Source organism: Opisthorchis viverrini (assembly GCF_000715545.1).
Source record: "Opisthorchis viverrini unplaced genomic scaffold opera_v5_67, whole genome shotgun sequence".
Taxonomy (NCBI): domain Eukaryota; kingdom Metazoa; phylum Platyhelminthes; class Trematoda; order Opisthorchiida; family Opisthorchiidae; genus Opisthorchis; species Opisthorchis viverrini.
The window spans coordinates 1,640,208-1,663,590 of record NW_008751722.1 but is presented as its reverse complement, the minus strand read 5'-3'; the positions used below and the strand labels follow the sequence as shown (position 1 = coordinate 1,663,590).

Genomic DNA, 23,383 nt, shown 5'->3' with positions numbered 1-23,383 from the left:
CTAGAGATGATCAGGCGACGCACGAAAGCCTGAACTACTGAATTTGGGTGCGTTGGTAACTAGGTGAGGATCTAATGGACGGCACACACCAGTTGTATACACATACTGATGGACACGACCCAATTACACGATCGAAGGCGATTCTGTAGAGATGCCTTCAATGCGTTGCTTTTTAACGCATTCTTAAGATAAGCATGCAAACTAACAAGATCTACTATTGTTATACGTGAGGGGAAAGGCATGAGCGAAGACTGAAAACAACAACAAACATTACAAGGCAACTCACCTATGCGCTCTTTCATTAGAGGGTAGAAAACAGCCCATACGGTGTCTAGGCTCAAATCGGAATCCAAGAAAAGTGCACCTGCCAGCGATTCAAATATGTCACCCAACGCTTTAGGTATTTCAACATCATCCGAAACGCGGTTTGTTAGATCGGTTTTGTTTGACGATCTGCAGTGAGATGCGGACGCCTGTGTGGTTGGCACTGATACACTGTCAGAGACCGTTTGCTTATCATCAACCTTAATGCAAATAAATGGGGTATTTTGAAGAAAGAAAACGATGGAGTAATAAATGCCGGGTGTTGGACTATCTCAATTAGAAGCAACACCTGAGGAACCGTCCAGAGTCATCGTGCTGTAAGCTTCGTTTACAAATACAAGGATGAAATATGTAAGACGGAGAGGAAGAGATGCATTATCCACTCTCTGGTCACAATCGGTTTCAGGAGCACAGTGAAAAAAAAGCAACTGGATCGTAAGGAATTTGTGCCGGTTTAACCTGCCCACACTGTAATTCGCCCATAAGCACTATCTTCGTTTAACTTAGGCGAGTTACTGAACGCACTGAAACGATTAAAGATAAATATCTGGACTGAAGAAAAATATTTTCCTCACAACACCTTGGGTATGTAGGGACACACTTGTACCGTCGAGTTTGTTAGGTGAGGGGCCGTTGTAGTCAGCTTGTCGAACGAAGAGCTTAATACGATAAAAAAAACAATATAAGCGAATCCTGTGAATCGCCTTGGAATGCATCCGTGATGGACCGACGGTTGATAGAACATAGCCGACAGAAGCAATTATTTGAAATTCAACCTTATTCCTGAAACCCGATGAGCCCGGCCAAAACTATATCATCCGACGCCAAGGACACACTGAAGACACAGGAAACATGAATCCAGTTAGGTTGTCCGACAAAATCCGAATACTACGAAACAATACTTGAAAATAGCAAGCCGGGCTCAGCAAAACAATGGAATACGTGGAAGATCATTTAGTACCTGCGGCAGTGAACAAAACAACGACCATGTCCGGTTCCTGCAAACCTACAATATTATCAGGGACTTGTTCATAAAAAAAACTGTCGGCATGTGCAGCGTACTCGTAGTCCATTAGAAGCGGACTGAGCACTGAATCGAAACACCTTCAAGAGGTAAATTCGAACCCATACAATTTTGTCCGATAACAGATGTGAAGTCCGGGCGCGTCGTGCACGCCAGACGGTCGATCTCGATGCATGGATCATGCGAACTTCAATTCTGACGCACATTCATATACCAAGTCAGCAGTTAGCTATATTTTCCGGTTATCACTATCGTTGTACACGAAGCTTTTTACTGACCTTACGGCCTGGTTCAACCAGATCTAGCAGTACAAAAATCCTGAAATATCCTCGTCCTAATTCAGACAACTTATCAGAACAAAGAAGTGTGCGAAACAGAAAAGTAAAAAGATTCATCGTCATAAAATAACTCACATTTGGAGCAAAGTTACCTAACAGCTTCTCTGCCTCATTCTGTTGCCACCTGCTCTCTTGTTCTTTGGCTGCGTTCAGTAGGGTAGCATCTAGAGTATCAATCTCCTCGTCTTCGACATCTGGTTTGTCTGATGCATCTGTTGATTGCGCTTGAGTTTTCTCGGATTGATCGTACTGATCTTCTGTGAGTGGATCCACCGGTTCTAGTTGGCGTATTTCAATATCCTGGAAAGAAGAAATCCAGAGGAAAATCGGGACGTGATATCAGACAAGGAAGCGGTTAAGGTGGTAGTGAATTCGGCGGAAACTTTGATCACATACGCATGCTGCCAGGAAAATTTGTACGGCATTTCTTCTCCAATTATTTGCTGAGCATCAATTGTTTCTAACCAGGACAGGCGCCCGCATCGTATGATTTCGAAGCCACCGACTGTGAACCTGTCATGGAATCAGTTGGACTATGTAGCGATCGGTTACCGATGGGGAGTTTCGATACAAGATTGTCGTTCACTCTGAGGTACACCACTGGACATCCATCCCAGCATTATCCAGGCACGCATATCTATTCGCCTTCCCACTGAAACGCGCCAGTTGATGCAAAGCCATTCAGTTTAGCTACGAAGCATCCCTGTTGCTCAACACAAACGAGCTGAGTTGGATGAGGAGCTCCCATAACTCGACAGAAACATTGGATGACAACTGGAGAAGGGTGAAAGCGGTCATGATCAGTCTTCAGAACCGCTTGCCTGAGGTCCCTCCTACAGATCAATGATCAGCAGCTGTTTGAAACCAGTAGCAAACGACTATGACGGCGCGCGCAGACCCTTCAAACGCCGAATAATGAAGAGTTTAAAGATTGACAACGCTAGTGGACCGCGAAAGCCCGAGAAATGAAGAGTTTTGCACCAGTAAACAATTGAACCCTGTTCCAATTAATCCGATCAGCTGGTCTAAGCGTAGCGGGTGTTAGTGAAGCAGTCTCCGGAAAGGATGGGACCTTAATTCATTCACAGGAAAGTTGTCTCGAATGGTCGGCTGAATACTTTGAAGGAAGATGCAGCTGCCCCTCATCAACTCACCTAGAAAGGCTAACTGAACCCGACTGGGATGCGCATACCAAAACAGTAAAAGGAAGTCCAGCATGAAATTTCACTGCTTCATCGCAAAAAAGCCCCTGGACCAGACAATTTTCGACCCGCACTCTTCAAAGAAGGTAAGGAGCCCTAACGACCCCACTCCATAGCGCTTGGAGTAAAAGGAGAAAACTGCAAAATAGAGCGCCTCGACGGTGATTCCTGTCTTAAAAAAAGACGCAAGAACATTATGCGGAAAACACCGGGGCATCGAAATAATAGCTGTAACTTCCAATGTGATGTCTGGGATTATCCTATGGGAGTTGATTCATCATTGAGGGCATCACATGCGCGAGAATCAAGCTAGATTTCTCCCTGTCCGGGGTTGTATCGACGACATCGTCACCTTGCGGAACGTGCTGGAAGTGAGCTGCGCTCCTGACAACAAAAGATGGTTATACCTCTCATATCTGGTATATATATATATATATATCTCATATCATATCTGGTTTTAACCCCGTTGAACATTAGAAAATGTGGTAGTGTCCGGTGATGAAGTGCCCCCTCTAGACTTGTCATTCATAAAGGATCCATATGAATTCTCCCGTAGACACCTGTGTCTACAAAAACCTTTCTTCTGAGTTCGATGTATACAATGGTGTCAGGCAGGAATGTCCTCTGTCACTTGTAACTGCAATGCTTCTCGGATCTTCCTCACCCGTCTTTAAGAACTCGGGGATCGAGACACTCCCGGGGCGTTCACTCACAGACACTAAGTACACCGACGACATCGCCCTTCCTGGATCAGGTCACATCAAACTATTTTACATAAACTAGATAATTCTGTTGCACAGTTCGTCACGCGCTACTGCAAGATCTGGTGGGATCAAACCTAAACCTTAAGTTTGCAGGTGAACCGAGTGATGTAGCAAATAAGTTCGTTTACTTGGGCACATGCATTAGTCTCGGGAGTCTGCCAAAAGACGAAGTCACTTACAGATTTGGGAACACCGGAGAAGTGTTTGCGAACTTCCGACGTTTGTGGCGTCGGAAGCTCGACTGTCAATGGTAGCGTGTAACGCCACGGTCGACCAGTCAACTTTATGGACCAGAGACATGACTGGTGCGTGTGAAAAGCCTTTGAAGGTTCCCTGTATCGGACCCCAGGTGCATTCAAAGCATTGCGCGAGTCTGATGGGAACACCAGATCACTAGTGCTAAAGTACGCCAGACGTTTTTCGGGAAAGTTCACTCTCCATCGAGAGATCAGCTAGTCACATACCACAGGTTAGACTGGACAAGCCACGTGCATGGTAAGTCAGAAGACCGCTTGCCAAGTAGAGACCTATTCGTCCAGTCTTGTGTCGCATGGAAACGATTCACGAGCGGTCAGCCCATGACGTGGCAACGAAGCACGAGAGCCTTTACCAGTCAGCTCAGTTACGTTGGTAAATGCCATCTTTCCGGATGGCAACCACAGGACGAAGCAAACCTTTGGCCCTGATGCGTATGGCTGTCAAGCGCTAATGACGGCGTTGCATCAAAGTTATCGCCTTCACTGCGTAGCCATCAATCTCTGCCACAGTGGATAAACAGAACCGTTCGATGTCAATGAACTGATTGGGCCATAACCTTCGATGCATGGCTCTCATTCCCTTATTCTCTTCGTCTCCGGCGAACGAAGCTGTGGCAACTGGAACCACCGCATCCCGATGTATGGTTTGTGAGCTAAAAAACTGAACTGAACTGAACTGAACTGATGTCGTTCACTCTGAGGTACACCACTGGACATCCATCCCAGCATTATCCAGGCACGCATATCTATTCGCCTTCCCACTGAAACGCGCCAGTTGATGCAAAGCCATTCAGTTTAGCTACGAAGCATCCCTGTTGCTCAACACAAACGAGCTGAGTTGGATGAGGAGCTCCCATAACTCGACAGAAACATTGGATGACAACTGGAGAAGGGTGAAAGCGGTCATGATCAGTCTTCAGAACCGCTTGCCTGAGGTCCCTCCTACAGATCAATGATCAGCAGCTGTTTGAAACCAGTAGCAAACGACTATGACGGCGCGCGCAGACCCTTCAAACGCCGAATAATGAAGAGTTTAAAGATTGACAACGCTAGTGGACCGCGAAAGCCCGAGAAATGAAGAGTTTTGCACCAGTAAACAATTGAACCCTGTTCCAATTAATCCGATCAGCTGGTCTAAGCGTAGCGGGTGTTAGTGAAGCAGTCTCCGGAAAGGATGGGACCTTAATTCATTCACAGGAAAGTTGTCTCGAATGGTCGGCTGAATACTTTGAAGGAAGATGCAGCTGCCCCTCATCAACTCACCTAGAAAGGCTAACTGAACCCGACTGGGATGCGCATACCAAAACAGTAAAAGGAAGTCCAGCATGAAATTTCACTGCTTCATCGCAAAAAAGCCCCTGGACCAGACAATTTTCGACCCGCACTCTTCAAAGAAGGTAAGGAGCCCGTCGTGACTAACCTAACGACCCCACTCCATAGCGCTTGGAGTAAAAGGAGAAAACTGCAAAATAGAGCGCCTCGACGGTGATTCCTGTCTTAAAAAAAGACGCAAGAACATTATGCGGAAAACACCGGGGCATCGAAATAATAGCTGTAACTTCCAATGTGATGTCTGGGATTATCCTATGGGAGTTGATTCATCATTGAGGGCATCACATGCGCGAGAATCAAGCTAGATTTCTCCCTGTCCGGGGTTGTATCGACGACATCGTCACCTTGCGGAACGTGCTGGAAGTGAGCTGCGCTCCTGACAACAAAAGATGGTTATACCTCTCATATCTGGTATATATATATATATATATATCATATCATATCTGGTTTTAACCCCGTTGAACATTAGAAAATGTGGTAGTGTCCGGTGATGAAGTGCCCCCTCTAGACTTGTCATTCATAAAGGATCCATATGAATTCTCCCGTAGACACCTGTGTCTACAAAAACCTTTCTTCTGAGTTCGATGTATACAATGGTGTCAGGCAGGAATGTCCTCTGTCACTTGTAACTGCAATGCTTCTCGGATCTTCCTCACCCGTCTTTAAGAACTCGGGGATCGAGACACTCCCGGGGCGTTCACTCACAGACACTAAGTACACCGACGACATCGCCCTTCCTGGATCAGGTCACATCAAACTATTTTACATAAACTAGATAATTCTGTTGCACAGTTCGTCACGCGCTACTGCAAGATCTGGTGGGATCAAACCTAAACCTTAAGTTTGCAGGTGAACCGAGTGATGTAGCAAATAAGTTCGTTTACTTGGGCACATGCATTAGTCTCGGGAGTCTGCCAAAAGACGAAGTCACTTACAGATTTGGGAACACCGGAGAAGTGTTTGCGAACTTCCGACGTTTGTGGCGTCGGAAGCTCGACTGTCAATGGTAGCGTGTAACGCCACGGTCGACCAGTCAACTTTATGGACCAGAGACATGACTGGTGCGTGTGAAAAGCCTTTGAAGGTTCCCTGTATCGGACCCCAGGTGCATTCAAAGCATTGCGCGAGTCTGATGGGAACACCAGATCACTAGTGCTAAAGTACGCCAGACGTTTTTCGGGAAAGTTCACTCTCCATCGAGAGATCAGCTAGTCACATACCACAGGTTAGACTGGACAAGCCACGTGCATGGTAAGTCAGAAGACCGCTTGCCAAGTAGAGACCTATTCGTCCAGTCTTGTGTCGCATGGAAACGATTCACGAGCGGTCAGCCCATGACGTGGCAACGAAGCACGAGAGCCTTTACCAGTCAGCTCAGTTACGTTGGTAAATGCCATCTTTCCGGATGGCAACCACAGGACGAAGCAAACCTTTGGCCCTGATGCGTATGGCTGTCAAGCGCTAATGACGGCGTTGCATCAAAGTTATCGCCTTCACTGCGTAGCCATCAATCTCTGCCACAGTGGATAAACAGAACCGTTCGATGTCAATGAACTGATTGGGCCATAACCTTCGATGCATGGCTCTCATTCCCTTATTCTCTTCGTCTCCGGCGAACGAAGCTGTGGCAACTGGAACCACCGCATCCCGATGTATGGTTTGTGAGCTAAAAAACTGAACTGAACTGAACTGAACTGAGATTAAACGCGACAGTCCGGGTCTTCAACGCAGCCATTTACCTATCCTAATTTATACCTGAAAAACATGACGGAGGAGTGGAAGATACGGGCTTCTGGTTACAAACGTCTCCAACGTGTGATGAGAGTCCGCTGTCTATTGTTTCCCAAAGATGAGGTTCAGGAGGGTCATCGGGACTCATCGCGTCTAGTTTAACTACTTCAAGGACATCCACAAACGTTTTGAATATCTTCTACGCGGGAGCAAGACCAAATAAACCTGTCACTACATCATGTAAAGTGGTTGTCTCGAAGGACACGTAGAAGATGGTCTCAGTGTGGTTGAACAAGGAACAACGTAGTCTACCCAAGGAACTTCTAGGATAAAGTAATTCTGCCTCAGGTCGCCGCTTTCAAATTGAGAATCAAGAAGTCGATAGGAGTCGGAAATTGAGCACTCTGCGTGATTTTGTAAATCTTTTGCAATCTCTTTTGTGAATCTCATGCGAAAATGAAGACATATCGGTGTCATGACATCTTATGATCATTCACGATAAGCTGAACAGTATCCACGCATTAGAAAGTACAAAGCACAGGGGTATAGGCTGCTTTCCAATTAGCTATTGACCTAGGCAGCATTCCGGTTGATAGGTCACAATAACCAGATGACCTGATTATACCTACTTGACTGAGACAACATTAAATTAGGTTCGCTTCAGCCTGATTGACTGAAAACAGGCCGAAAGACCAGCTACAGTGCTTTGGGTCCCACCAGCCTCTCCACAAAATTCAACAAAGTTCATTTCTGACAAATATATCCACCATAATTTACAACACACCTTGCAATCATATGGTTTCTGCGATTTCCCTTATTGATTTCTACTGCTTACGAGAATCACCCCTGTACATAAAGCAGGGATCCTTCATGATGGCGGAGGTTAACAAACGGAGCGTATTTGCTCGACCAACCTCACAATATAGCAGGCGACAGAGAGAGCTGAAGTTACTGTAAGTCTCCTTCAGAATCAAGATTGCAGCATCTTGCAGAATGAATGTCAGTATTAGGCTTCTTCTTTGGACAATATGGTAAAGCGTTTTTCTTCCTCCTTTGGTGGTGAGTTTTGGCAGGATGTCTGTGGCAAATTTTACCTGGAGTTTGATGGCACCGTTAGACCGAATATGAACATCCTGAAAGACGTATACTAGAGATTCACAAGCCTGAAAAAAGCTGCATCGCTAGCAGCTTGCTTGCAATACCCGGGAACAGCTGACACAGTTCGTACCCTCCCCCCTGATGGCTGTCAACCTGTGATACAAGGTGAACTGTTGGCTAGTAGGTAAATACAAACGTCGTCCAATTGTACAAAGTAAGAGCTAGCGTCAAGGCTTGAAGATTACCTCATTGGTGATGAAGTCTAGATCATCATTGACCACTTCCTTCTGATACCGAACAAACACATCTATGGTATGCAACAGTTGAGGAGATGATGCACGAAGGAACTGGTGAAGCCCGGCTCGTACGGAGAGAGCAGCAAAGATGTTGTTGTTCACAAGAGCTGACCGCAAGTCGGTCAACACACCAGGGGAATGTTGTTGAGAATCCTCGTAGAGGAAGCGAGTAATAACATAGTCTAGTACTGCGTCACCCAAAAATTCCAAACGCTGATAACAGTCCGTGTCTGTCAAAAATGTTGAACTGAAGGGGTCGTCATCGGGGTTCACCGGCAAAGTTTTTCGCAGCTGATGGTAGGAAGGATGTGTAAATGCCTACAAAGTAAAGGGATACTATTTGTTAGGTGAAGTCCGATAATAAAAGGAGCGGTAATGCGCACAAACGTGAAACCAATTTCAGGCAGGACTGACCGTTATTATAATGAATTCAAAAAGAGTTTTATATCGCCAGAATGTGAGACTATAAGAGGGTAAGTCAAAGCAAAGCTATTGTAGTTCAGAAGGTCAACAGATGCTATTTTCCGTTCAAAAACTAAACAATCAACTATTGTGAGATTATAAGAACAAATATACAAAAAACTAAAAAGATAGGAGTCCTGGAGATGATGCTGCGTCTTATGCACATAAACTATATGAGGTACGGTTGCTACGATTGATGATCTTGGATCCAAGAGGGCTAGGTTGAGTTCTTTTATGGGCTGCGGTTGCCCTTAGAACATAAAACTTATCTATTGAATAAATGGCTTGGAAACCAACAGTGGAGCAGAAACTTCATTAATAAACAGAAACTGAGGAAATACGGTGGTTGGAGTGTAGACACTCAGTTACGAATGCATGACCCGATCGAGGACTATGGCTGTGGCAGTCGGGCTTGACATGTCGATTACTCCACTCTTCTTGCTTCTACACCCAACAAGACTCTCAAAAAGCAGTTCGAAACGTGATCTAATATCCGATTCTTTCAAAAAAGCACTCCAAAGCTAAAACTTCTCCCCCAAATGCCTTAGAAGCTGTTTCATGAAACATTGGAAATAGAACTATCCAGTGGACAGGGTTCTGAGAGTATATCCTCGTATTAATCAGAATAATGAGTCAAAAGTTCGAGATTAGGCAGCTCAATAAACACCATTCTTCGGCTTAGGCAACCGCGAGACATCAACAATGATTACAGCTTCTAATTTAACCAAGACCACACACAATTCACTCAGCTGTCGACCACCTAATAATTGCTCTGCATGTAAACTTATGCCTAGTATGGCAAACTGAAACGAACACGCTAAGGGACTTTCTTCACATTGCACCTTCCAGCGTCCGTACTCAATGTTGAAATGGGCAACAGGTATCTCTTGCTCAGATCTTGTTTTTGTTGTCACGGGCTGTGTATCCACAGCTCGCAGACCATACCCCAACTCGGTCATGCAACACAAATCGCTTGGGACGTGCTTAGGTGATTCGGATATTAATATTTGCGTATGTGATGATCCTGATGGAACGACTTCAGATATTCACGGTGTGGGAATTGCATTAGCCTCGGGGGTTCGAACAGCTGGCAGCAGCGAGGAGTGAGTGCTGTCGGTCGCGCTCTAACCACTTGAGCCAATTAAGATGAATGTAACTCGATGCAGCGTCAGCACACACTCCGACAGTCGGCAGCACACAAGTTTAGATAAATGATTCCTGTCCGAGCTTCTCAGGTTTAGCAGGGATAATCACATCATTCAGAAGAAAGAGGTCGCCCATCTTTTCGAAATTCGAATACCCTCTACGATAATCATTCTCAGTGACAAAAGAGGGTTGCATAGAGTTAGTAAAACATTTATCAATCAGCGGCGAATCAGAGTAAGTACGCTTCGTACCCCGCTGTCACTGTTTTTGTTTCCAGAACGACTGTATAGGTGATCATCAGAAAGGCTCTACACGCCAAACGAGTAGAGCTTGCCGGAAGTCAAGGATGCCTTTTCGGAAAAGCTGGTCCGACTAAATTGCCGTACTACCGATAAACGGGAGATATGCACCAAGGGGAAACAACGCGTTTGAGTGTTCCAAACGTGATCATAGATAGGCGGTAAGATGGTCTCAAAATCAAGGACATAGTCTTGACACAAACCTGAATGAGCAAAGTGGGATCCCGGAATTTATAGTTAAGCTTAGCCTCTAGTTCGTCGAACCGCCAGGAAAGTCGAGCTTCCTCCAGTTGCGCTCGCCGAGGGTCATTTAAGGGAATGAGGGGTGGCGGGACGGCCCATGGCGCTCCTCGAGGGCGAAGATGAACATCTGAAAACAGGAAATATGGACGAACAGAAAACTGACTGGAGCGGAAACGAACGCACAGGTCATCATTCTACAAATACCACAAAAGGAACGGAATGCCAGGCAGAAATGGGAACTACTGAACAAAACCGGCTATCACGCGATAAAACTGTGTAGTGCAAGCGAAATGTGCATCCAGGTGCTTCTGATGCTTCTAGTGCCCACGCCAAGAAGGCGAATTTTACGTTCATACTACGTTAATGATTGATATTGCACCCAAGAAATCCCATGTGCTTCCTTATGAAGTTCACGTGGACTTGATCTTGCCAGAAAGCTCAACCGTCCCCTCGGAAGCGAATCCTGCCTCAGAACTGACGGATATTTCAAGGTTCCACTGTGAAAATCTTGTGGGTACTTCTCATGGGAATGGAAAGTCGATTGACTACTAACTCAATGAAAAATATGCATGTCAAGGACAGACCTGTAAACTGCCAGTTTATAGCTAGATGTCGGATGTCGACACATTGTCTCCGAACCACATATCAACAGCTATCATGTGAGTGTCCGGTACCGGCCAACCATCTACTGATACAAAGATGTGGTAGGTAAGGCTAAACCAACTGATCAAGCGTAAAAATGACCTATGAGGACAGTATGCCATGGTCCGGAAAAAGCAAGCGGTTCCGGTGTCCTGCGGGAACTATAACGAAATAAGCGTGACACGTCTACCCAAATTAAATAAACAACCATAGAAGATATCAGACCGTTGTTTGGCTAAGCAGTACGAGAAGTCTTACTCCAATGGTGCGCTAATTCATCCTTGCTGCTGGTGGAGTCATGATCAACCGGTTACCAACACAAACGTATTATTAGGATGGGACCACCTTCAGGGTTGTTGCCGCAAAACACTGGCTTAATGGAAGAACCGAAGCTCGTAGACAGCACTAGTGTGACATTCACTCCTATCATCTTAATGAAATTGGGACTAATACGAAGTCACCCGATCAGATTAGGAATTCTGTCATCCTAAGATTCAGACAAAAAAGGTATTTAGTTTGGTAGATCAGTATCAAGCAGTAGGAAGGCTGAATACTGACAAGAAGTCAAGTAAACCAATAAAATCACTCAAGCATGAACACGCTTGGTTGTTTAGGCGCGGTAGTTCAGATTCGTCCAGAGTGCATTGGTGGTAGCATGCTTACCGAGCGTTCTGAGTTCAAAGCCCGACATAGCCAAGGATATGCACCGACGTTGTGTTCTAATGAGAGCGAAACGGGTCTCCGATGTTTCCCCTCTTTGGAGTGAACCCACCAGGACTGTTTAATCGAGAGTGATGGGAATGTGGAAGCTCCGTTGAACTTGAAAAGACTGACTGGAGCGCCTAATTTTAGGAGCAACTGCCTCAGGGGGGAATACCGAGATAACATAGCAACGGGGGCCTGGCACAGGCTTAAAAGAATAATCATAAGCGCCAAATTCATGACGGTTGTTCTCATGCACCTTTACTTATCTGATGGGGATTTGGTTGATGAACAAAATAACAGAAAATACTAGGTCTAAATAGTCCTATCATCGATGAACAAAGAAGTAGCAGCTATAACCACTGTACAACAAATACGCGGTTTTTTGATGCTGATGATGATAAGACACAAAAGAGCTGTCATAAATTTTCAAGATAGAGCGAAAATCGGAAGATACAAGGTTATGATACTAATGAAAACGTCTCCGTCGAACCTTTATTGACTGCGTATAATTTCGTCACTGAATGAAGAAAATGCTGGCAACTGAACCAACGGATTGGAGTGGTGAACCACGTGACAGCTGCTGTCAGTTGGTCACGCAAAAATATTTTACTTTTTGAGACCTGTCTACTTGGAAGAAGACCAAATACATGGAACAAACCGGAGTGTTGCTAGTTAACCTTACAAAGGTGATGGTCACTTAGCTCTATTCGCAGTTATTACATAAATTCTACACAGGTACTTACCTGGGCCCGGAAGACAATCAATGCCGAACCAGCGCATCAAACGTAGAGCGGAACGTTCACCACGAGCTGTTAAATAACAACCAATTAGGGCTTCCACACAATCAGCTATTGACTTGTCCGGGATGGCTTGCTGAATTGTGACCAAACAGTGGTCGACGCTGAGGAAAGAACAACAAAAATGACGTAAGGTAAGCGAACGAGACGTATCCAGCTTAACTGACAGTTTCGAAAGTGGAATACTGCCCAATCCAAATCACTAAAGTAGGTCGACTACTCTCAACCAGGAAGGACGTTAGTGGTTTCGGTTGTGTGGATAGTCATTACTTTTGCCCCTGTACTAGGCAGTTAAACTGTAGATGTGTCGCCATCGAACAAGGTGAGGCCATTAAGGCTCGTGAGTCTGCACTGTTTTTTTATAGTATTTGTTCAGTCCTACTGGCTTAGGATTACGGTGAACATCTGGAGGCAGGTTAGTTAACTAGTCAGTGTTGTAAATGATAGGCGCCCAGATGACTTCTGACATTGCACAACCCCGTTTCCATGCTGTTACCTTCGGTGATGTGGTTCAAGATGGTTGGTGTATTGTGGTTGATTGTTCGGATGGTACGCTACGTTTGAGTATTCTCATAGAACTGTTTGTCCTTTGCGCCTGGTGGCTTCTAGATTAAGTTTGGTTCGAAATGTTAACTAACCACCAGGATTCCTGCTTGAAGCTACCTATCATAAGAACAGCAGAGCGAACAGATATTGCGTAAGCATCCCGTAGAAAACCTAGCGGCGGTGTACCTAATGAGATGTCTGCAACACAGTTGCTTAGTTCGACAAACAGTATATCGCGCAAATGTACATCTCCGTGGAGAGACGTAAATCATGAGCAGGGGAGGCAAGACAGGAAAGGAGCACCTACATTCGTTGACTTAGTTTTTAGAAAAACGTTCAGCTGTAAGACCCTTCCGGTGTCTGGCTGCCATGCCACCCGAAGGAAGTAGGAGGTTGACTTAGTTAAAAGGCTGACTAACAAAAAAGATACGTTCAGATATATGAGCCCCACAAAGAATTTTAGCGACACAGGCACACCTTTTTTGGGTTTTCACAACCTCAGGAGAATTCGGGTCCCATTGTGACACGGCGAAATTGTCGATCGGTTTTATCTCCTCGGTGTAGACCTTCATACCCAGAAGTACTTCGTCGTCCATCAAAGTATCTGTAGACCAAATGTTCAGGTTCACCTCCTTATTCGATTGCCTTGTGGGGCTTTGGAGTGAGTTGTGATCTGTTTTGGTCACCAAGCGCGGATCATGACGAACAACGTAACCAGGCGGAACCCAGTTCTCGTACGGACCGAACTTACAGGCAATCATTCGGTCTTGGAGATTTTTTGCTCGACCCAGACGATACAAGTTGGAATTGCAAACCTAGGATGAAGAAATGCAAATCGAATATGGAATGGATTGAATAATTCAAATGCAACACAGGAATTACGTAAAACTTTTTGCAAATTAAGCAGATACAATGTTTCCCACCAAGTACCCATCGTACAATAAGTGGTGCGACACTCTCGGTGAATTTAAGTGGGCATAAACTAACAGATTAATCGCTGGCAGTGGAGGTCTATCCCTCAAAAGCAACATGCTACTAGTAAATTTTTGTGCTACGCAACTGTCTGAAGGAATGCTCCAGTAAAGAATGAAAGGGAAGAAATGGCCGGTCATCACAGCCCTATGTTAAGATAGAAAAGCATCAGAGAAAAGCAATGAGGTAAACACATCTGAGCATCATATCGAAGACGGCATCAGTGAGATTGACTCAACATCATTCGGGAAGAGCCCAGCATGCAACTACAGACAGTCCCCTGAAGAGTGATAGGATGCTCTACATCCACATCGCTTACGTGATATATCCTGAAGGATAACCCAACGGAACCCAGCCAAAAAGATGAAAAAAACACTTAGTTCGACCGTAACCGCTTTTAGCTGCCGCTGTTAAGTCATGGCCTGTCCCTCGTGAGCCTTTCAGAGTTAAAAACAGTGCTTTTTTGGTAGATGGTGGTTGGGCAGTCATAATACATGCATAGACTAATTTAACCTGAAGAGTTTTGTGTTGCACAGTACTCGCATACGTATTGCTTCAGTGCGATCACGCTACAGTCAGATAACACCTGATACACTGGGAAGGCGTCAATGTCCAAGCGTTTGGAACCATATTGGAGCCATATTTCATAACCACACAGCAAGACTGCTCACATAGTGCCTTTGTGCACACATCCTTCCAACTTCAGTGAAATTAGCTTCTCGCAACACAAATGACGCATAATGACAAATGTTGCTCGCGCCCTAATGACGCGAACAGTGACCAATTTCTATCACGGCACAGTCATGGCTTATGAAGCTGACCAGATAGGTAAACTGGTAAAAATCTCAAGTTCGTAACCGTGTAGTTTCAGAGTTCCTGAAGCAATACTAAAAACACTGAATGTATAATACCCACAGGAAACTAGGGGTCACATCAGAAATTCTGTCCAGAATAGGGAGTGCACAAAGAGAACCATCAAATAACGAGAAAATGTCACCCACTCATACTCTAAATGCAATTCCGATACCAAAGGTCGCGGTCCCTTAAAGTGTGCATTTCATATATGGTCAACAGTCTATTCACCGAACTGGGCAAATTCGTTACTAATCAAGCAAACACTATCGATCTGCGGCAGAGTCCTGATGCATCGCAGTTTAGTGGTGGGTCGATGAGCAAAGCTTCAGGAGTGTTCATACGTGTCTCGTTGAGGGTGATTAGTGATTAGGGTTCTTCTTTGGAGTGGTTGTCCTATTTATTGGTTCAACTGCTTCTGTCCTGAATGAACATTTAGGGTTAATCTCCTTGAATCTCACTCGTGAAATTTATCTCGTCGGTTATATGGTCGATCCTGCCGCATCGTCCGTTGGTTCGACAGTCGGTACCGTCCGAGCTCTTTGAATAATTTGGCAATTCTTCGCAGCCTAGGTCGATTCCCGACGTCGACATGCTTCAGCGACAAAAAAGTGACAAAGTACGATCTAACTGATTAGTAAAAGGATACAAGGTCGACGCTAGCATAAACTTACCACACGGCTCCGCATATGACTCAGTTTGCCCTCGTGTGCATTTGGGTAGGTCAAATACAGATGTACTGTTGCAACGAATTTCAAGAAGCTATCGCCAATAGTCTCCATACGTTCCAAATTGATGAAATCATTTGAACATGACATAGTCAGTGCCTGAAGAACATTGGCTGGACCTGGCCTGTAGACACGCTCGTTATGATGAGTCACTCGGTGCTGGTCATTGTTCAGGGACTGTTGAAGGGGAAAGGATAGCTGAAAGCATCCGAAAAGTCTGTGCCTTTTGCATTTCAGGAACAAGCGAACGTTCAAAATATGCAACCAAACCCCGACCTAATCAAGCAAAGGTGACATTCTGAAGCGGTTTTATTGAATTCTGCGTGTTTTGGAAGAAAATTGGACGGAAAAGAGCAAGTCTTGGAGTTACACATCCATCCAAATTGAAATGGGGGGAAAGGCTTTGTATGTAATAGAACAGAACGCACAGGGAAATTAGGCACCGGCAAAAAAATCGTTCACCTGTAACACCCTTCGGTGCCTAGCTACCATGCAACCAGAGGGAGGTACGAGGGCTGAGATATTGCCAGATTGCCCAAGCCCAGACAGAAGTCGAGAGGCAGAAGTCAGGTTCGAAACACGGACCTTCCGGCCAGTAAATTCACGCTCTAACCATTTGAGCCATCTCGCCCCCGGTAGAGAACTTGGTACGTTTGTAAGCGGAAATGAAACCGTATGTCTGTTCACTATAAAAACATAGGTCTTATATTTTTGTCTACAAGTGAAAACATCACAGGAAGCAACAGGATGTTTTCAGTTATGGAAGATAAATGACCAATATCTAAGCGTTTCACTAACTAGCGTTTCGAAATGCGGGAAGCGAACGGCTGAAGCGACGTAGGTACATGTCTAAACGGTCCAATTAACCATAGTTACCTGATCAGAAAAGCGCTGGATTGCTAACGCAGGGTAGGTAGCAGCCTCCACAAATGCATGAGGAACAAACTTGACCAAGTCTTCCTCGGTAAACTTTCAGAAATGTCATTATACGCATGTCAGCTAGGGACGGTAAAAAGTAAACTAGCTGGCTTACTGTACCATTATTCTACGACCGATTTCGAGCACAAGCTCTACTCGTTTTTGTAACTGCAATAACACTGTCGGTCACTTGGAGGAACTTGTACGCAAGACACCGTCCAGAAACTGGATTGTTATGTTTCGAAATTTCCGTGTGGAAAGGGAGTTCCAGGATCCGGTTTGAAATCCCCCCACGCGGGCTAATGTACTTCATGTTCTGAAGGAAGTACACCTGATGCGGAAAATGTGCGACAAACCAGATGGACTGGATATATATGCCAGCGATAAAACTTACTAAGGTCGAAAATACACCACTAATTTCCTCCTCGTCCTGGTTGTCAACTTCGCAGTCATCTTCAGACGGGAAGAATCGTACGTTCCCCTCAAAACTATCTACGCTTTCCACATCTGATCCGGTCTCGAGATACTCCTTGTCCATGTTTGTAAAGTTATCGACTATCCTGTGGTGGTATGGGTAAAATACATGTAAATAAGTGATAAGCCGTATACCGAAGTGAATGAACATAGGAAACCAGTAAACTCGAGTCAATGAAAAACAGCTTAAGAGATTAAAACGCTCACGTGGGTATCAGGAAGGTCAGCTTCCTGAAAGTAACGACTGAATGCCCGGAACCTACGGAGACTTTCAGCTCCGCTAGGTATTGACCAGACAGACAACGCCCCCTCAATCTGCAGCGCGTCACAGCCTTGCATCAAACTCAGACAGCTCGAGTCAGCGTTGATTAAGGTCAGACAACGCCTCCGTAATATGCAGCACGTCGCTGCCTCGTACCAAAGCCAGACCGCGTGCGTCAGCATTGGACCAAGTTCAGATAGTGTCCTTCCAATAAAAAGCTTGAGGCCGTTGTACTTTTCGCACTCGCACGCACTCGCGCTCTCGCAACCACTTTGTTGGAATATAGCTATTGTGTTCCCTTCCGTGAGCCGTTTTCTCTCCGACACTAGGCACTGGAGCGGGTCAGCAGCAAATACCACAGGCCGACGAATCAGCAGATATAACAGTGGGAGAGCTCGAGATGGCGTGGTCGGCAGAAGGAGAGCTCCACACTTGACGCACCGATTATACCTGTCTTGTTTCCGACAAGCTTATAAAGTTTTGGTCTGAATCAAGACAGAGCATGGATAAAACTATAATGACCAAGGACGCCTAGTCTTCTCGATATATACCAGTAAAGTAGCCGGGCACTACGTTACTTCCGTTGCAGTTGTGACGGTCACTTCTGGGCTATGGCTCATAACAATATACATCAACCAAACAATCAGCGGGAAAAGAAGTTGGCAATGGATCTTACTTCTGCTTTCTACAGGAGGACAACGAATTGGAGCGTTCCATAACACCTATTCTGAATCTAGTCGGAAGAAAAGGGGTTCCACGTTTTCTGTTGCTAATAAAGGTGTGTTACATAATGGAGAAACAATAGCAGAATGTCCTGTATGGTTAGTTGAGCTAATCTCTTTGCAAAGCTGCATTCAATTAAGATCATGGTGATTCCCCAATGGAGACAGAAAACTACAGCACACAAGCAAAAAAGAAGAGAAAATCACGAACATACATTAAATCTTCACTGTCCCGATTGGTGACGGCAGCCACGACAGCTTTCAAGTAGAAAGGGGAAAGGCAAATAGAAGTAATTGTAAGCAACATATAAATCATCACCATCATCATCGGAAGTATAACATCAGCGTTCAAAATTGATTCTCCTCTGCCGTAAAGAACTCATAGATAATGTGAAGCGAAGACATTGTCAAATACAACAGAGATTACTCATACCTCGCGAGACAACTATAAGATTGCGTGCGTTTTCACTATAGATCATTCATTCTGAACTACCGTAGATCACGAGTGACAGGTATCACCAAAAATCAAACACAGGATTCGTAAGAATATTACTTTTGTAAACTGGCTTGAGAAAGTTAAAACGTTCACAAATGTAGAAGTACCACTTGGTACAGACTCATCAAGAGAGATTTCGCTGATACTTCTCAGTCATTTTGCCTAGAAAATAACCTTGAAAGTCACCTGAGTATACTTGTGTGTGGATAACATTACAACTGGTGTTTCAAGACGGTTAGCAAATCAACATTTGAATAATCACAGTGCTGGTGTACTCTTGGCCGCAGTCAGGTAGAGACTTACCACCAATCGGCCAGTCCAACATCTACACATACACGACGAAACATAAGATATATCTGGACGATGCCGGATCATCATCACCATCATCGACAGCACATCAGTACTCAACACCGATGCTTCGTTGCAGTACAACAACGACTAAGTCGAAAGCCTTATTGTGAAGAAAAGAATAAAAGTAGACGGGGAAGGGAGTTGGCTCTAGCTTACTACAATCATTAGAGGTGCCTACACCTCCAGACACTCAATCAGGCAATCTGGATAGAAACTGACGACAAGAACACAACTGACATCGATTAGCAGCCATATGTTGCAGCGTCTCCAACTAGGCTCAGTGAGATCATTCAGTCCCCATCCTGGAAGGCGCCGAAAGCACCCAGACTTTTCGTAATCTCTCCCATACCCCTCTGCCAGGTCAGAGGTTGAGCACCCCTCTGCTTCCATTATTCTGAACTGAACACCGCAAGCGATGGTTCGGCGTATAAAATACATGGAGCAATCAACGCAACTTCTGGTCTGAATACATTCTTCAATAAAAGTCCCCCTTGCACGACCGAAATTTTGCGTTCTAGTGCCTCATTATGAAAGAGATGACTTTGGTCAGTTGATCCAAAAGCATCTGCGCCTTCTCTCCGAAGACGAGAACCATGTCATCTGCACAATCCAGATCGACAAGGACTTTGTCAGATGCTATCTGAACACCGGAGTTCTGAAGACCTTCCTGCCTTTGTTTCATCATATTACTAATCACGAAGTTGAAACAGGAATAGGGCGAGTGGGCACCCATGCCGAACATCTGTTTGTGTATAGGAGCTTTCGGAAAGCTCACCGTATGCTCTCACACGCCCGCAATCGAGGATACAAAGGCTTTGTTGTATTACCTATTTCCGGGGCATTCCCTGTTGCCAAGCGTGTTAAGCAGAACAATCGTGTCAAACGCGCCTTTGGAATCCAATAATACTAAAATTGAAGGTGACAGCTACTGGTCACAGGAAGTTTTGTGCGAAATATTCGGCCGAACGGTCGAAATGTTCTTCTTTACTCAAGATGATCGCTCCATTCTGATCCCCCTGATGACTTCAGGGTTTCACGGATCAACTGAGTTAGTTTGCGGGAATTCCCGGATATTTGCGTTTCTTCCATTTCCTTAGCCTTCCGAGTCCATCAGACTTCGCGGTCAGCGCGCACGCTCACTTTTACTTCACTTAATTCGTCGGCCAAGTAATATTCGGTGCCGGCATCAATATTTCTCCGAGACTTAAGCAGTGTTATTGTTGGGTCTAATATTCAGTGATTGAGTGGGCCTAGTGGCGCCGTGCCACAAGCAAATCCCCAGTACTGCAAGCAGGTGGTGATCTCGTCCAAGTCTGAATCCACATATGTTACTGGTTCAGTTGGAAGAAACTCCAGAAGACTATTCTGATGAATTAGTCTGATATCAGGATCTGCCAGTCTCTCCGTGGCGAAGTGATTTCTACGCACATTATGTGGCCCTTGAAAACAAAGGGATAAGCGACCCCGGACGAACGCGTGATCGGAATCCACAAATGTGTTCTAAAACGACCGGTAGTCAGTTGTTGATCCGCGCCATCTATAACTGATGGTGATGCGATCAATTTGAGTTCATAGTCAGCATGAAATTGAAGAACATCACGTGGCCAGATGACTCGATTATTTCGGATGTTATTGATGCATAAAAGCAACCCTTGGTTAGTACATAGCTGAATCAATCTCTCACCATTGTCCGTACGTACCGAGTCCAATCCATATCGACCACCTTATTGAGTCTCAGATGCGCTAAGTCTGCCCACTTGTGTATTCTGGTCTCTGACAACCACAACTATATCTGAGCTTTCAGCTCGCCACAACCGGGCATTCAGGGTGTTATGAATCTTTTCGTTGAAGGTTTCAGAGCTACGGTCATTTGGGGCGGAAGCAGATGCAACAAACAGACATTCGTTAACTTCCCCTTGTGAGACTCCTTCAGAGAAGTCGCCAAGTGAACAGGCATCCAGTCAAGCAAGGATCCTTCCGCTCACTGACTTAGAACGACACCAACCACTGCACATCCTGCCGCAGTATCTCCTAGAACGTCTGGGTTGTGTGTTCGGAAGCGGGTGGAGTTGCATCTTGAATTCTTGTTTCTGAGACGCAGAATACCAATGCCAAGCGAGTCCAGTGTGACAACAACAGCAGCTTGTTGTCCTGCTTGCTTCAGAGTGCGAAAATGGAAGGGTGCCAGATCGATTTGGCTTCGAGACCTGAAAATTGATTCCGAGATATCCGAGGATGTCGGCACCGAATGATGCACAGGTGTTGCTCGCAAAACTGATGCAGGACAAACGGAGTCTTCACTCTTTGCATTTAACCCAACAGGGAGAGTTTTTGGTGGGGTGAGGAAAGGGGGAGGAAAATGTATGTGAAAGAGGAGGAAGGTAGGCGTCACTAGTAGCCTGTTTTCGCTTATTTTCCCTGCCGCATGCAGCAAGTAAGGAGTCTTCCCTGACGTGACATGAGTTCATTAGTGCAGTTCCTGGTCGTAAATAGTTTATGATACAGCCAGGGCACCCACACCTAGACAGGAGGACGATTAGGGTCATCAACCAAAGACTTTGGCTCAAAAACCTGACCACGAGGCAACGGTGTTTGGCCGGAAATACAAATGCATGCATACATGTTCCGACCTCTAACCCGGAGGGCCATGAGACTGTGATCGTCAGAACTCTAACCATTCAACAACCTGATATGACAAACTGCGAGCGTCGCATACACACACACACACCAGTATAGCTGAATGGGTTGCGGGGTACACAAACCATCACACCACGGTAAGATCCAGTCTCTTCTTGACGGAGCGAGGAAAACAACACGCAGCAACTGAAACTTGGGGCGGTCTGGTGCAGCACATTCAGTTGATTAAGAATATCATAAACGAGAGATTTAGCTGGTTTCCAGGTGAGCCTCTGTTCAAAACCAGATGAGTGTACAGGCCGAACACGTTATCCTCTTTAAACATCCCGCACTCTTGTCTGCTTAAGGCATCAAGTGGTGATAACGAGCATGTAACAAGGATGCGTGTATTTGGGTTCAAAGGGAACCTAAGTCTGAAGGATACTCGGGAAATGAAACTGGAAGCAACAAGAAGGAAACCGCCCGCGGGTTGCCGAAGAGCTTTCATCAACTTTGAGTAGTGTGCTCTATCTAGACAATGCAAGTAAGTCGCTTCTAAAGATAGCCAGGGGGGTTTGTTGGGAAAAACCGTCAAAATTCTTTTCGACGAAATGGCACTATGAGGTGGTCCCGTAATTTTCTTCTGCCCATTTCGTACGTTCTATTATTTTACACTGGGCTTAAATTCCAGAGAGACCTGAAACCTAACCAAAAATCTTTTAACGTCATCATCATCATCGACAGCATGATATCAGTGTTTAACACCGATTCTTCGCTGCCGTAACGGTGTCATGTGGCGTACATCAACGTATGCTGAAACTCATTGCAGCATCTTTGTGTCAAACATCAATCCCTCTACACCTAGAAGCGTGAACAAAAAACAAATAAACTCATTAAGAAGGGTAAGGGTGGCGAGTCTAGGAGGTATCAGAAGCCAAAAGATGTTCTTACCTGTATCTTCAAGCTCAATCACCTTCGTCTCTTCCAACAGCATGTCCAAGCCCAAGTGAGGCAGCCCAACAGCTGCACCAGCGCTGGTTGCCTGGCAAGGACTCACAGCAGAGGATGCATGTAACTTGACGAATTTCGGGGGCTTCATAGAGTGCCTCGACCTAGACGTTTTTTTGGAACGTGGATGCTCATAGGTTTCCTCTTCCTCCTCATCTTCCTCATCGACTGCCATTTCCTGGTTGTCGTCATCTTCCGTATCCCCTGCATCTTCATCAGTGGCTCTATCCTTGGACATTTGGGTGGCATTATTGAGTTGTGTTCCATCCGCCTCCGGAGAATCTCTTCCTTCACCTGATGGAGCTAAGTGAAGAAGCATCACACAAATAGAGACGGAACAGGCTGTACATGAATTCAAACGAGAAGTGATGTGATGAGAGAAGAAACAGCCGACGGTAAACAAACTGACCGCGGTGCGATGCCGATTTAAGGCGTGTATGTGTGAGCCGAAATTCGAGGACGTAACCGAGGTTGTTGCAAAAGGTGAAACTGAAGTCCTGTTACTTTATCACTAACAACCATCTATAGACATTGACCAAGAGCTTTTCAAAGCAACCCAGGGTGTATCGGAACTATACTGCTTGATTCAAGTCATAAAACACTGGTTTTCGTTGTAATGTCTGATTGTGCAGAGAACTCAGAATACCTTATTCCTAGGATTCTGAGGACATGCGTCCGGGTTCGAAAAGTATTTGACCCCTTCGAAGGCAATCTCACCCTTATGGTAAATCCTATTCCTGCTGTAAATACAGTTTAGAATCACATAGACCGATCAAGT

General features: G+C 45.3%; 1 protein-coding gene across 1 annotated transcript in view; it reads right to left on the bottom strand.

Moving 5' to 3' along the window:
* The window catches only part of T265_13440 (hypothetical protein), a gene marked incomplete at both ends in the record, with an annotated part of 70,260 nt that overhangs the window by 7,972 nt on the left and 38,905 nt on the right, over positions 1–23,383 (bottom strand). The window contains 11 exons of the mRNA XM_009168857.1: positions 287–524; positions 1,762–1,986; positions 8,316–8,684; positions 10,477–10,643; positions 12,607–12,764; positions 13,684–14,021; positions 15,705–15,956; positions 17,071–17,236; positions 18,350–18,392; positions 21,710–21,871; positions 22,549–22,899. Of these exons, the coding sequence (XP_009167121.1) occupies positions 287–524; positions 1,762–1,986; positions 8,316–8,684; positions 10,477–10,643; positions 12,607–12,764; positions 13,684–14,021; positions 15,705–15,956; positions 17,071–17,236; positions 18,350–18,392; positions 21,710–21,871; positions 22,549–22,899 (2,469 nt within the window). The remainder of the gene's footprint in view (positions 1–286; positions 525–1,761; positions 1,987–8,315; positions 8,685–10,476; positions 10,644–12,606; positions 12,765–13,683; positions 14,022–15,704; positions 15,957–17,070; positions 17,237–18,349; positions 18,393–21,709; positions 21,872–22,548; positions 22,900–23,383) is intronic.